General features: G+C 40.5%; 1 protein-coding gene across 1 annotated transcript; it reads left to right on the top strand.

Moving 5' to 3' along the window:
- Positions 5,336 to 15,827, top strand: LOC109837677. Its single transcript, XM_020406008.1, has 2 exons — positions 5,336 to 5,692; positions 14,851 to 15,827. The coding sequence occupies exons 1-2, from the start codon at positions 5,414 to 5,416 to the stop codon at positions 15,670 to 15,672; spliced, it is 1,101 nt and encodes a 366-aa protein (XP_020261597.1). The 5' UTR covers positions 5,336 to 5,413; the 3' UTR covers positions 15,673 to 15,827.

Raw genomic sequence — 16,129 nt, 5'->3', positions numbered from 1 at the left:
TATATATATATATATATATATGTTTCGTAAAATATTTTCAGGGTTATGTAAGGATGTTTTTGAGAGGGTTTTGACGGAACTTTGAGATCAGAGATTTTAGAGAGAAAGTGGCCTATTGCATGCAATCTTCTTCAATTAATCAAAACTTTCTGGTGTGACTCTCGAGGACGTAGGCACGTTTGTCGAACCTCATTAAATCTGGTGCTTTCTTCTTTTGTTCGTTCTTTCCTGTAAGTTTTCTTTTATTTGTTGTGATTTCTTACTTGCCTACTTTCGACATAAGATCCGGAAGGGCACACGTTGTCGTGTGTTTAACCCCAACAACGAACAAACCTTATATTTATGATAGCCATCTGAAGCCACATCACCTATGCTTTTATCTGTCATTTTGCCTGCGAAATTAATTAACTGTTCAAATTAACTATGATGAAAAGCTAAAAAATAATGAATCTAGAGAGTTACACACAACTATAGTTATTATGTTGATAGGACAAGGAGACATTATAATCAACAACCACTTTACCTTAACCTTTCCAATTATGAGCTAACAATGTTTTAAGCAAATAGTAATTTGTAATATTCTTCCTAGAGATTTGAACTTACGATCTTTTAGAATCCAAGTGTATTCTGTTGGGAAAAACAAGCATAAATACATATCCAAAAAAGTACAGAATAAACCATATAGGAAAGGAAGAAAAGAGCAGAAAGTTAGAAATATTAAATACACTTCAAGTTTAAAATACTTTACAGAAGTGTTGAATTGCCCTCTTAACAGAGGACTGACCTTGAAGAAATTATGCCCCACCTACGGTAGTGTTGGGTCTGCACAATACTTCCGAGGATGAGATGACTGCAGTCCAAAGAAGCACTCTCTTCTTGTGAACGCCACGACTACTTTTTCGGTTCACCAGAACCTACAACACTTAACAACTTATAGAATTATTAAAAGAAGAAGAAGATAGGAGATTTTATTTTTCTATTCTGTGTTTTTCAAATGATCAAAATTTATTAAAAGAAGAAGAAGACAGGAGATTTCGTTTTTCTATTATGTGTTTCAAATGATCAAAATTATTAAAAGAAGAAGAAGACAGGAGATTTTGTTTTTCTATTCTGTGTGTTTCAAATGATTGTCCAGTTAAAGTGAGGATTTATAATCCACACATGAAGAAACTTGACCCGAGGACAACCAGTGGTTATTTTATTGGCTATTCAGTTAACTCCAAAAGATATTGATTTTATTGTCCTTCACACTCTACACGAGTAGTTGAGGCTAGAAATAGTAAATTTATTGAGGATTTTGAACATAGTTGGAGTGTACTTCCTCGTAGGATAGAATTTGAGGAAGCACATAAGGAAATCGAGTTGCATAAAGATATAGATTTGGTTATTCTTCAAGGAAATCGAATAGATGATCTTGTCGAGCAACTAATTCAACAGCAACCAACCCACGAAATTGAAGTTCTAATGAAACTCCTATTGATGAAAATCAAGAGGCTGGATTAAGAAGGCCCTCAAGGGAAAGAAGGCCATCTATTTCTAGTGATTATGTTGTATATCTAAGAAGCCCTTTTATGAGGTTCATGGGAGACAAAGATTTAAATTCCAGATATTACAATGTTTGTAACATCTGCAATAAAACCTATTCAATCCTTATAACGTTTGTAATGTACACAACATTTAACTGGTTTTAAGTGAGCACATGCAAAACGTTTAAGCTCGTTTAAAGACAACACGTACAAAAAGAGCACGCGCTCGGCCCGCGCGCCTGATCCCTCACGCACGGTCCCGTTCGCCTGATCCCGCACGCACGGTCCCATTCGCCTGACCCCACGCGCACGGTCCCGTTCGCACGAGCCCGCTCCCTTGCTTGTACGCTTACTTATATACCAACATAAGTGTATAATATTAACACATTTGTTGTATCATATATAACACGTGTGTTAATTTAAACTAACTAAAATACATTCAGTTAGCCAATGTAGGACTAAAACTCACATACTACTTATTAAACAAACATATTTTAATTTTTATCTATGGAATCTAATCATTAAATGATATCTTTTCATAAAAACCTCTAAGATTCATTTATTTCAACAAACCCCCACAATTCCATAGCTGACAGTAATTAAGATTATACATATCATGCTTTCGGAGAATATATCTTCCGATTTGAACATTCCCTATAGTTATCCAATTTTATCACCACATGCATGAAATGAAACTAAGTCTTGAACTTGAACCTTTGATGTGGTGATATTCATTGGTAATAACACGATATAGGCTATAGAAGCAATCTTTAGGTTTGACGCAGTATGGTCATGCATTCTTATCCTTTTCATGAACAATTTCGAGGAATAACCTCCTTCCTCTAATTGCGGCCACACAATTATTTCATATAGTTGGGCATCTCCAGTGATGCATTGCTTGCATCTTGTCTTAAAGACTTGATCACATTCAGAGTCGAAACACTTTTACTATACTAGCAGTTATCAACACCTTTTAGGTATACATGATGATAGACTCAAATACATAATATCAATATATGATTAGGTGTTTAACTCACTCAACAATTTGTTGTTACCACATTGAACCTACTTTGTGGGATTTCCACTCAGATAGGTTGGGTTGCTACTGTCGATGAGTAAGGTAAGGTTTCAGTCCCATCATCAACCTGGATTTAAGAACTAGCGACAACTCTAGTCCTTTTGTAAAGGGATCTGCTATGTTGTCCTTGGACCTGACAAAGTCCACAGTAATTACCCCTTCATCAACAAACTTTTTCACTGTCTTTATCCGTACTTGGATATGACCTCGAGTTTTGTGGTTATACTTTAAACTTTTAATTCTTGCCATTATGGTCATATTGTCATAATGTACAGAGATTGCAAGAATAGACTTGCTGATCATGGGCAATTCGGACATAAGTCCCTTAAGTCATTCAGCTTCTAAACCAGTAGTGTCCAAAGCGCAAAGTTCTGCCTCAAACGTAGACCGAGACAAAATGGACTGTTTGACAGATCTCTAGGCGACAGTGCCGCCACCTAAGGTAAATACATACCCTATACAACCATTGCTACCTGAACCCATAGCAATCCATCTAGCATCACTGTATCCCTCCATAACGGGAGGGAATATACCGTAATGCAGTGCAAGGGAAACAATTCCCTACAGATACTGAAGTATCCTATCCAAGGCCTCCTAATGAGTCCTATTTGGACAGCTAGTGTATCTACTTAATTTAGAAACCGAGTAAGATATATCCGGTCTCGAACAATTTGCAAGATACGTTAAGCTTCCAATGATCTGAGCATATCTCAATTGAGATGCAGAGACTCCACTTACATTCTTGTAGAGAGTTACTGAATGATTATATAGAGTTTTGACGGGTTTGCAATTCTTATAGCCAAATTTCTCAATAACCTTTTCAACATAGTGAGATTGAGAAATAGCTATATACCCTCAACTGATCTTATCAGTTTTAGGCCAAGAATCACGTCAGCAACTCCCATGTCCTTCATTTCAAACTTACTACTCAAGAATGTCTTAGTCTCATTGATTATTCCAATGTTAGATCCAAACAATTTAATATCATCAACATAAATGCACAGAAGAATACAAGAATCGCCTCTTATACTTTGCTATAAACGCACTTATCAGACTCAATCGTTTTGAAACCAAAATCAATGAATTGTGCGAGGCAGTAGAGCAGAATAAACTTCGTTGAGAAATTATTTCGGACTTCCTTTTCTTTTTCTGTATCATCTTGATCTGGTGTATAGAAGATGCGGGTTTATATCTTGCAGATGCTGCATATGGGTATTGATGAACGTGGCAGATCAGCAAATAGTGCCCATTAATGGAATATAAGCTCGTAGGTGAAAGTAATGAGCTTTTTTACTTCGTTCTTAATTTGTATCGTTCTATGATATGTATTTGTGTCTTTTCTCTGCTGATTTCTGTTGAATTCTTCCAATAAATATATATTTTGTTCCTTGGACAAATCTAACGCTTACGGTCCAGATATGGCTTTTTCATTTTGAACATTTGAACGTGAGACAATATCTTGAAACGGCGTATTGCACCGAATATTAAGTGCTAGCTCTTCGTGAAGCCACTTCAGGTATTTCAAGATACTAATTAATTCACTAAATACTGCTTCACATTGTCAGCTTGAAAAACCTATTTGAAAACGCAATTCAATCTCACACTATGATGGATCTCAAAGCAAGAGTTTCTGACCTTTTGGTGATTGAGTGCAATCTTCATTGACAGAAAACGAAATGAGATTTGACTGTGATGAGGAAATAACAGCTAACATAAACAAACAAACAAACAAAAATAAGGGTGGGGGGAAAAGAAAAAAAAAAAGAAAAAGAAACGAATGAGATATGTACTAACCCTGATGTAGCACAAAGTTGCATTTCTTCTTTTATGTATTTATTTGCTGATAGAAAAGTAGTGATATCTGAAACTCATACTGGACCTGCACACGTGGCGTAGGACAAAGGAAAAGTATGACGTCCAAAACTCAAGGTGGACCTTCACACGTGGCATGAGACAAAGATTACACGTCCTGAACAACTTCTAACAAACCAACATCCACCCAAAATGATTCCAAAATCATGCTAACACAAAAGGTAGGCTCGCACTAGCTTTAATTCCTTGTATTAGTTGTTTTATTAGGAAGCATGAACCGTCATCATAGAGAAAAAGTTGTCTAGATTGAGGAAAGTGGAAATACCTACTTCATGTTCCACGGATTGCAAGCTTCCACGTATTATAGTTAGGAAACCTCCTGATTCACCTAATCATGAAAGAACTTAGAACACTCTAAAATAAAAAATAAAATAAAAAGTCTATTACTCAGGTGACAAATTTGGCCATGGATTTAACACTGAAATTACAAGGATATACCAACAACAGCAACAAAACAACAATAAAAAAGCGTCATGCCAGGTTAAATCCAACTCATTATGCAATAGGGAGGGGACACCTCACCTGTCCCCTCCCTTGGTCCCATATTTTGGGTCCTTAAATCATTTTCCTTGATTAAAAACATGGATTTGTTTTTGAACATTTTATTATTGTTACAACGTGTCGATGTTGTAACTTCTAATTGAATGTGCTGCTAGGCAAGCCCCTTGGCTCTGAAGGAAACTTTCTATAAGTTTGAGATTTAACCAGAAAACCCCTCTAAAATTATGAACCGTATTTTTCACTAGAAAAATATTGCATTGAGTAGTTTTACCCACTTATATGGAAAAATTACGGTTATGAAAAAAATATTAAAGTTAAAGTCAGTCAGCGCAAATGCCTCACTCATTCTACACTCCCTGGTTCTTTACCTTTTTCCAATTTCGTTATTCTCTCTCTCTCCCTCTCTCTCTCTCTGTTTCCAAAAACCCCAGCTTCAATGGAGAGGCTTATCTCTTCTCCTTCCTCCTCCTCTCTAATCCCAAGGCCTCGCTTCCCCTTCCCTCCCTCCCCTTTCTATTCTTCTGGAAGACCCAAGCTCTCTCTCCTCCCTCTCAAACCCATCTCTGCTTCTCTCTCCTCCGAGCAACGGGGCCCACCACCTCGACCTCCTTCCCCCTCTCTCGCGCCTCTCCTCTCAAAGGAGAAGGATTCTAAGAATTACTCATGTGCCCAATTCCCCAGATCAGCGGATTCGGCTGCTTCCCTCCTAAAAAAGGTGCAAATCTTGCTTCTTCTCTTCTTTTTGATCAAGTGTATTTGTTTTGCTTTATTCTTTTCGATTTGGTTGCATTTGATGCTTTTTTGAATATGGGTCCTGCTTGCTATTGCAAGGGCTGGATTTATTATTATTATTATTACTATCATTATTATTTATCAGATGGCTAGATTCAGAACTGGGTTTTGGCTGGTGAGTCCAAAAAAAAAAAAAAAAAAATAACAAAAGAGTGAAGGAACATACAATTTTTTGGTTTTTGGGCCCTCTAGGTAAACAGATAAGGAGTTGGGTGCAGCAGAAAGCAGGAATTCCTTCTAAACTGTGTTGTAGAGAAAGGAGGTGTATGTTCTCGCATCTATTAAACTCATGATTGCTGTGGTCTTTGTGGTTATGATAGGAATTCCTTGCTTTATGAGATTCATGCCTATGAAAATCGGATCTTAGTTTAACGATAAATAAAAGAAGGATGGAAGAAGGAAAAGAGGGTTATGGTATGGAGGAACAACATGCACTCTTTCGTTAGGTAGTCCTTAATCAAGATGAAGTACCATGAAGGGGCTAAATTAATGGATGATGACTTGAGGAAGACGTGGAAGAGGATGGTACTTACCCAGTTGATATGTTTATTGGTTGGCAATGCAAAGACGGCAAATAGATTGAATATGAAACTTAATTATTCAAACAGGCCCCCCACCCCCACCCTGCCACCGGAAAAGACCAAGAAATCACTGTTGGGGATTCGAAACAATCAATCGAACCCTTGCCCTTCCGGACCTTGTGTTGAAAGTAGGAAAGTAGGAATAAACCACAAATAAAGATCTAACCTTGTAAAAACAGTAAAAGAGACGAACACACAGATTTAACGAGGTTCGGCAACGTGCCTACGTCCTCGGGAGCCACACCACACAATCTTTCTATTAATTGAAGAAGAAAATACAAGCTCTCAAACAAGGGGTAAATCTCTCTGAGATTCTCTCTCTCTTTGCAGCCAAAAAGCTCTCTTTTTGATGTCTTACAAACCCTAAAATCGTTTGGGGTATATATAGAATCCTGGTTGAAACAGATTCCTAAACAGATCAGGAAACGCCGGTCGACCGGCCAGAGCGAAAACTTCTTCTCAGTCTCCTGCAGTGCACGCGGTCGACCGGCTCTGCCACTGCGGTCGACCGCACAGTCTTCTGACTGTTTTCTTCGTCTTTTCGATTGCAGCTTTGGGTCTACAACCTTAGACTAACAATCTCCCACTTGGAGACCAAAGTGCCTGCAATGAGTTCCCCCGAACTCTCCCCTTCTTCGCATGTATCTTTTCCCCCGAAAAATTCTTTCTTCAATCAACATCCCGATGATTGCGCCGATCCTCGTAGTGTGGCTCCGCCTTCGTCTTCTACTCGTGAAGGCCAACTGAAGTTGCGCACAACTCCAGTTTCTCAATGGTGACTGCCTTCGTCAACATGTCCGCCGGATTTTGACTCCCCAAAATCTTTATTAAGTGCAACTTTCCGTCCTCGATCAGCGAGCGTATAAAATGGTATTTAACGTCGATGTGCTTCGTTTTGGCATGATATACTGGATTCTTGGCAAGATGTATAGCGCTCTGGCTATCACAATAAAGAACTCCTCTCCCTTGCTTCAGATCCAACTCTTCCAAGCACCCGTTCAACCAGATCATCTCCTTGCTTGCTTCAGTCACCGTGACATACTCAGCCTCGGTTGTAGACAAAGTCACAATCTTCTGCAGACGTGAGACCCAGCTCACTGCTGTCGACGCTAAGGTATAAACATACCCCGTGGTGCTTCGCCTCGTATCATGATCACCGGCGAAGTCCGCATCCACGTATCCCTGCAGCACCAACTCCTTCCTCCTTTGTCCCTCTCAAGTACCACATTATCCACTTCACGGCCTCCCAATGTTGCTTCCCTGGATTGCTTGCAAATCTGCTCACAACTCCCACTGCATGGGCGATGTCCGGCCTCGTGCAAACCATCGCGTACATGAGACTCCCAATGGCTGAAGAATATGGCACCCTGCTCATATGCTCTCTATCTGCATCTGTCTTAGGCGATTGCTCCTCAGATAACTTGAACTGACTTCCAAGGGGTGTGCTAACAACTTTAGCATTCTGCATGTTGAACCTCTGAAGTACCTTCTCAATGTATTCAGCTTGGCTCAAACTCAATGTCCCTTCAGCTTCATCTCTACTGATTCGCATCCCTAGAATCTGCTTCGCTGCACCCAGATCCTTCATTGCAAATTCCTTTGCTAGCTGCCTCTTCAAACTGTTTATCTCTTCTAAACACGGTCCTGCTACCAACATGTCATCAACATATAATAACAAAATAATGAAGCTGGACTCGAACCTTTTGAAATAACAGCAATGATCCGAATTGCATCTTCTGTAGCCATTGTTCTGCATGAAGTTATCAAACTTCTTATACCACTGTCTCGGAGCCTGTTTCAAACCATATAAGCTCTTCTTGAGCTTGCACACCATCTCTTCCTTTCCTTCTTCAATGAAGCCAACAGGCTGCTTCATGTAGATTTCTTCATCCAAGTCACCATGAAGAAAGGCAGTCTTCACATCTAACTGCTCAAGGAAGAGGTCTTCTGCAGCTACCAAACTCAACACCACTCTGATGGTTGTGAGTTTCACAACAGGGGAAAATATCTCCGTGTAGTCCACTCCTTCCCGCTGTTGAAACCCTTTCACTACTAATCTGGCCTTGAATCTCTTGCTTCCATCACTCTCCTGCTTGACCCGGTAGACCCATTTATTGTGCAAGGCTTTCTTCTGTGCAGGTAGCTGGGCTAACTCCCATGTCTCATTAGTGAGTAGAGAATCCATCTCCTCCTGCATCGCATGCTCCCACTGCTGAGATTCACTCACTTGCACTGCCTCTTCATAACACTCCGGCTCTCCGCTATCTGTTAAGAGTAGATAATCAAGTGACGAGAGGTATTTGGGATTTGGTTTGGGTACCCTAGATGACCTCCTAGGCTCCACGCCCTGGGTAGTAGCTTCTGCACCTGTAGTCTCCTCCGTTCTACGGTCAGAACTGACATCGTCGCCCCCATCTGGAAGTTCCTCCAAATCCATGTACTCGGATCCACCTGTATCCGTAGTGCTGCTCCCACTGCTTTGGCTATCCTTGGCATTGTCCCTGTCCTTGTACATCACCTCCTCATTGAATATCACATCCCGGCTCCTGATGATCTTCCTGTTCTTCTCATCCCAAAGGCGATACCCGAACTCATCAATGCCGTATCCAATGAATGTGCACTTCTGTGACTTAGCTTCTAGCTTGTCCCTGACATGGTCACTGATATGAACATAAGCCACGCAACCAAATACCCGCAAGTGTGAGAGATTTATCTTCTTTCCACTCCAAACCTCCTCTGGAATCCCAAAATCTAATGGAACTGATGGCCCGTGATTAATAAGGTATGCTGCCGTATGCACCGCATCCGCCCAAAATGTCTTAGGCAGACCTGCATGTAATCGCATGCTCCGCGCACGCTCTGTCAAGGTCCTGTTCATCCTCTCTGCAATGCCGTTCTGCTGCGGCGTCCCTGGAGTAGTCCTCTCTAAGCGAATCCCATTCGTAGCACAGAACCTCTTGAACTCCTCCAGCTCGTATTCTCCACCATTATCTGATCTCAAGCACTTCACCTTCAGATCTGTCTCGTTCTCGACCATGGCCTTCCACTTCTTGAAGATCTCGAACACCTCTGACTTGTGCTTCATGAAGTAAACCCACACCTTCCTCGAGTGATCGTCGATAAAGGTGACGTAGTATCTCGAACCGCCAAAAGAAGACTGATAATCATATTTTATTACAATTTTATACCCTCATTATCTATTTTACATGAATAAATATACCATTAATAATTATTGTTAGATTAGTTTGCACATAATTGAATGAAAATATAAATAAATATTATTAAATGTAAAAACCCCTCAAAAATCTCTCTTCTCTATTTTGTAGTATTTAGAAGCCCATGAAGCAAAAGCTTAAAAGAGGAAAATGATTGAAGCCCAAATAGCAAAGCCCATTAAAAAAAATATATACACCAAAGAGTTAGAATGGACTTGGATGTAAAGAGTGGAATGAAATGGACTTGGATGCAAAAGAGTTTTAAGACCGAACTAATGCATAGTTGGACAAAAAAATCAAGCAAATGATGGCACATCAACAAATAATTTACTCATGGGCCGGAGACTTACCTGCTGATTAAAATGGAGAAAGGACCATGAAATCATTTCTTTGAAGACCAGACTTGGTGGATTTTCACAAAAAAATCACTGCTGCAGACTTGGACCGGACATTCATTTGAGTTGGGCCGGATTGTTGTGGTTGATTTCCATTAACTAGCTCTTCAATTTGGATGCTTTGATTTTGAAGAAATGGCCAGACAAGTTGCTGCAGCTGGGTTTTGAATGGACTTGAGTTTGGAAAATGAGAAACAAAACTTGGGCCGGACTTCTTTTACTTTGTGCTGCAGATTTTCAAAAATCAAAATGGGCCGGACTTGTTTGTTTTTTCTTTTGGAAAATCAATGAAATGAAGGACCGGACATGGGCTTTAATCTAATGGATGTGGACCTTGCTGCAGTTTTCTTTTGAAAATCAATGAAATCAAGAACCGGACTTTGGACTTGAAAATCAAATGCCTGACTTTGCTTTTAATTTGCTGCAGACTTGGGATTTAATGCTATGGGCCGGACTTGGAGTTGTTTTGAAACTCACATGTGCACAAGAGGACATGGGCTGCAGTTGATTTTAATCAAGTAAATGAGGATATGGGCCGGACTTGTTGATTCTTTTAAAAATCAAATGAAGCTGAATAGGCCGGACCTTCTTTGGCTGCTGGAAATTGCTTCATGACCGGACTGGGCTTGATTTTTATTTTCAAAAATCAAATGTGGACCTTGGACTGCTGCATTTAATCAAATGCCATTGGATGCAAGGGATCAATTGGGCCTCCTATATTTAGGCTAGAAAAGAACAAAAAACAAATTCAAAGGTGGAGATTGTTGTTTGGGGCTCAAGACAAATCCAATGGCTCATATTCATTGAAGATTACTATAAATAGGGGTAGAGAGTGAGGGGTTGAGGGTGTGAAAATTTTTATAACTCCTTTTGGAGAGGAGGGCTACTCTTAATTGAGAAGGCCTTCCAAAAATTGTAACTTTAGTTACAATTAATAAAAGTAAACCCACACCTTCCTCGAGTGATCGTCGATAAAGGTGACGTAGTATCTCGAACAGCCAAGACACACTGGCTGGGCCCCATACATCTGTATGAATCAACTCTAGCTTCTGAGCCTTAGGTGGCCTTCCACCCTTCTGGAAACTAACCCTCTTCTGCTTCCCAAAGATGCAGTCTTCACAAACCCCGACTTCCACGGTGTCGATCCCGGTTAGCTTTCCTTGTGAATGTAGAATTTTCATCCCTTTCTCGCTCATGTGCCCCAGCCTATTGTGCCACAGATCTGTACTCTCCTTGCCAGCTGCAATTGCGAGGGTGTCACTCGCATGTGAAGTGAGGTAGAGAGTTCCCGTTTTGTTGCCTCGGGCAACAACCATCGTACCGTTGGAGATTCTCCACGAATCCCCGGTGAATGTCGAAACGTAGCCTTCTGCTCCAAGCTGTCCCACCGAAACAAGATTCCTCTTCAGCTTTGGTACGTGTCTCACGTTCTTCAAATTCCACTTAGAGCCCTTTATCTGTATCTGAACGTCGCCCTTTCCAACAATATTGCAAGGTTCATTATCCCCCAAGTATACTTTACCAAAGTCCCCTGCTACATAGTTCTGAAGTAGTTTCCTATTTGCAGTGGCGTGGAAAGAAGCTCCTGAGTCGATGACCCAAGAATCAGAATCGCTATCCATAGCAAGGATCAAGGCATCCTGCACGATATGAGCCTCCTGCTCACCCGCATCCTTCTTTGGTGCTTTACAGACCGAAGACATATGGCCCTCCTGGCCGCAGTTCCAACACTTCCCTTTGATAGACCTAACCTTCGAGTTCGGCCTCTTCTTCACTGATTTCGACCGATTCCTGTTCTGGTTCCCTTTCTTCTGGCTTCTGCCTCTCTGCTCGAAACTTAGGGCTGAACCTGAACCTTCTGATTCGGACGATTTCCTTCTAACCTCCTCGGATAGAATCATGCTAACAACCTCATTCAGCTTCAACTTCTCTTTCCCCGCCGAATTGCTGATTGCCGTCACACAACCTGCCCAACTATCCGGCAACTGCGATAGTAGTAGAAGGGCCTGCACTTCGTCATCGAACGTGATGTCCACGGAGATAAGTTGATCAACAATCGTGTTGAACTCGCTGAGGTGCATCGTGAAGGACCGTCCTTCTGCCATCTTGAGGTTGAAAAGAGTTTTGACTAGATGCACCTTGTTTGCTGCCGACGGTTGCTCGTACATCTTTGCGAGCGCTTCCATAAGCCCCACCGTCGTCTTCTCCTTCAGAATATTGTGGGCTACTGATTTGGCGAGCGACAACCGGATTTGCCCTAGAGCCTTCCTATCCAGTACCTCCCAATCACCATCTGACTCCGTCGTCTTCTTTTCCTTTTCCTTGCCCAGAAGCGGGCGATACAAGTCCTTCTGGTACAGATAGTTCTCCATCTGCGACTTCCAGTAGGCGAAATCCGATCCGTCGAACTTCTCAATCTTTGATTTGCTTTCCTCTGCCATGGCTTTCACACAAATTGCTGAACGAAGCTCTGATACCAGTTGTTGGGGATTCGAAACAATCAATCGAACCCTTGCCCTTCCGGACCTTGTGTTGAAAGTAGGAAAGTAGGAATAAACCACAAATAAAGATCTAACCTTGTAAAAACAGTAAAAGAGACGAACACACAGATTTAACGAGGTTCGGCAACGTGCCTACGTCCTCGGGAGCCACACCACACAATCTTTCTATTAATTGAAGAAGAAAATACAAGCTCTCAAACAAGGGGTTAATCTCTCTGAGATTCTCTCTCTCTTAGCAGCCAAAAAGCTCTCTTTTTGATGTTCTTTTCAAACCCTAGAAACGTTTGGGTATTTATAACAAACCCCAGCAGAACAGGATTCCTAGATAAAATAGGAAACAGCGAATCTGCGTCGCGGTCGACCGCTTTGCCAAGGTCGGTCGACCGGTCAGAACGACGAAATCCTATAGGGTCTTGTGCACGATATCGGTCGACCGCAGCGACCACGCCGGTCGACCGGCCAGAGCGAAAACTTCTTCTCAGTCTCCTGCAGTGCACGCGGTCGACCGGCTCTGCCACTGCGGTCGACCGCACAGTCTTCTGACTGTTTTCTTCGTCTTTTTGATTGCAGCTTTGGGTCTACACACTTAGACTAACAACCTTAAAAATAGGGTAATTATATGGAAATCACCTTTCCATTTTAATTTATACATAAACCACCTTTAAAGTGGTTGTTTTACTGCAATCAACCACCTCCCAGTCAAATTTACATTGAAAAACCAAAAATAAGTTTAAAAAAATTCAAGTTCAAGGTACGTGAGTTGTATCCTAATAAGACCTAAACACTAAAATATGAGTCATGTACCTTGAATGTGAGTTTTTTAAGAGTAATTTTGGGTTTTAGTGAAAATTTTGACTAGGAGTTGGTTGATTGCAATAAAAACCCACTTTAAATGTGGTTTATGTAGAAATTGAAATCGAAAGATGGTTTCCATATAATTACCCTATTATTAAGGTGGTTTCTAGGGGGAAAAACTCTTAATTCAAATTCTTTAAGGATGGATTGTCTGTGTAATACAGACACTGATGAAATCTGAAAAGGAACATGAACATAAATTTCATGTAACAGAATTTTTTTTCAAGTAATAGCTTCTATTTTAGATTCTAAAAGGATTTGCAAATACAAAACTTGGACCTGCTAGATGAAAATTATAAGAAAAATACAATACAATGAGGCTGCCTTTGGTACTGTGACCAGGATCAGAGGCCTCCTGTACGAGGAATATAAAGCGATTAACTGATTTGAAGCCTGTTCTACACTGTTCTGGGAACTGGCTCTACAGTACTTTGCAAGAGATACTTAATCTTTTAAAACTGTGTTTTGTAATAGTTCTTTATACTTGAGTTAATTTACTTCTCTGATTTGGTTGTTTATGCCATCGCCTTCTGATCCGTGCTTTCTGCTGACATCAGTTTCCTGATGTGTACAATGACAAAATCATCATAGGCATTCTTTAAACCTTTCCCAAATAAAATAAGCTCCATAAGGAGCGTGATTTAGCTGAGAATATCTAGAAAAGAATTGGTCAAGTCCTAGGATTGGTAGTTAGCTTGATATCAGCCACACATGAGTTCCTACTCTTGTGCTGAAGGCAACTATGAGCAAGTTGGCAAGCAAAGAACTACATCTATTTTCGTTGCTGAGTTCTAACTAATGCAAACAAGTAGCACTCTGCAATAATGTCATGCAAATAGCGTCTTTCTAACTAATGCAAACAAGTAGCAGTCTGAAATAATGTCATGCATATAGTATTTTTCTTTATGTTACTCTTGTATAAGAAAACCTTCTAATCAAATTTTAGTGGAAACTGATAGTGATGTCCAAGTTTACCTAATTCACTCCACCCTATTTCATTTGTGACCCAAGTCGTGTATTCTGATTCATGGTGTCTGCCTGACCCAGTTCAGCAACCCGATAAATAAAAGTGAACGAAATGACTAATTAATCCACGATGAAATTTGATATACTACCTCTAATATTTAAACTTTTCCAGTAACTTACTTGAGTTTTAAGACTGACAACAACAGCAGCAGCAAACCTTTTATTCCAAATTTTTGTATAGGCTATATGAATCCTCTCTTTTCACTCAATTCTGTAAAGACTATCTAATCCATTATGCTATTGCCGTCGGATGCCTTAACAAATATTCTTTGGAATTTATATTCATTGAGATCCGAGTAGGTCTTACGCTGCCCTTTCTTTATCTATATGCTAAGGAATTTTTGGAGTTCATATATAATGCAGATTTGGTGATGATATAAATAAATTATGACCAAACAAATAGATGTATGAATCAAGGATGCAAACCATATGCATAGCCTGTCATCTGTTATCTTCACTTTACCTATAACGAATCATTCTGTTATTCTTCTAAACGAAAACTTTCCAGGTTGCTACTTCTGCCATATTCATTCTCCTGTCAGCACTGCTCACAACAATAATCCAGTCAATCTTAGTACGACCAGCATTTGCATCAGCCGTTCACTCCGCAACCAATACAGGTAGCAAACTGATTAAATCTGAGTTATTAAGCAGTGCCTGGACTGGTTTTTTTGCTGGTTGCCTACACACTCTCTCTGGCCCTGATCATCTTGCTGCTCTAGCCCCTTTATCTATTGGCCGAACAAGAGTAGAGAGTGCTATAGTCGGGGCCCTTTGGGGCTGTGGCCATGATGCAGGCCAAGTAATTTTTGGACTTCTATTTTTGCTCCTTAAAGATCGCCTTCACATTGAAATCATTAGAACATGGGGAACAAGAGTTGTTGGCTTAACTCTACTTGTAATTGGAGCTATGGGGATAAAAGAAGCTTCAGAAGTTCCTACCCCTTGTGTTGCTTTAGAGAATGGGGAGTGTGATGTGAGTAGTATACATGAGCCATTAAATCTTCAACCAAGTGGAAAGAAAAAGATTGGATTTGCGACTTTTGCCACTGGAATTGTGCATGGTCTTCAGCCTGATGCATTAATGATGGTTTTGCCGGCGCTTGCTCTTCCTTCACGATTAGCTGGTGCTGCTTTTTTAGGTATGTTTCTTGTCGGAACTGTTCTTGCGATGGGGAGTTATACGGTTTTTATAGGTTCTTGTAGCCAAGCTTTGAAAGAACGGGTTCCTAGGATAACGGAAAAGCTGACATGGGCTGCTTCGGTCTTAGCGATATCTATGGGAGTAGGCATTATCATTAGCCAGTTTTTTGGTTTCAGCTTGTACTGATTTTAACAGTTATTTGATAAATTTTTTGACGTCTTGCGAGATTCACCAAAATGCTCCTTTAAGAGAACTTAGGGATTTACATAATAGAAATTATTCTATGATAGTCCGTTCTATTGTTCTTCCTCTTTTATCTACAGTTCAGTGTTGTATATGCATTTGGAATCTAATTGCAATCAGATGAACTGCTAGCCTTCATTTGAAATTCATAAGAAAAATTCTGGACAACTTGCTCTTTAAGCTTGAAAGTTACTATATTCAGTTCATAAAATTTAAATTTATCATTTTAATAACTGTCACGCCCCGGGCCCACGGGCCCGTTGGTGCGTGCAAGCCGTGAGACCCACCGAGCGTAACGCACTGTTTGGCTCAAACCACTGCCAAAATCGACTAGCCGATGTTACACTTGAGTCTTTAGCTTTCACTATATAAATCCTTTAATTTGTCATTCTCCCACCGA

This window comes from Asparagus officinalis, chromosome 4 (genome assembly GCF_001876935.1).
Source record: "Asparagus officinalis chromosome 4, Aspof.V1, whole genome shotgun sequence".
NCBI lineage: Eukaryota > Viridiplantae > Streptophyta > Magnoliopsida > Asparagales > Asparagaceae > Asparagus > Asparagus officinalis.
Note: the sequence above shows the minus strand (reverse complement) of the source record. Positions and strands in the feature narration are given on the sequence as shown.

What these genes read in the sequence shown, in the direction of transcription:
- LOC109837677 (XM_020406008.1), top strand. Translation starts at nt 5,414, where the DNA reads ATGGAGAGGCTTATCTCTTCTCCTTCCTCCTCCTCTCTAATCCCAAGG. An exon ending in CTGCTTCCCTCCTAAAAAAG is followed by an intron (nt 5,693 to 14,850) that starts GTGCAAATCTTG and finishes AAAACTTTCCAG; the next exon opens with GTTGCTACTTCTGCCATATT.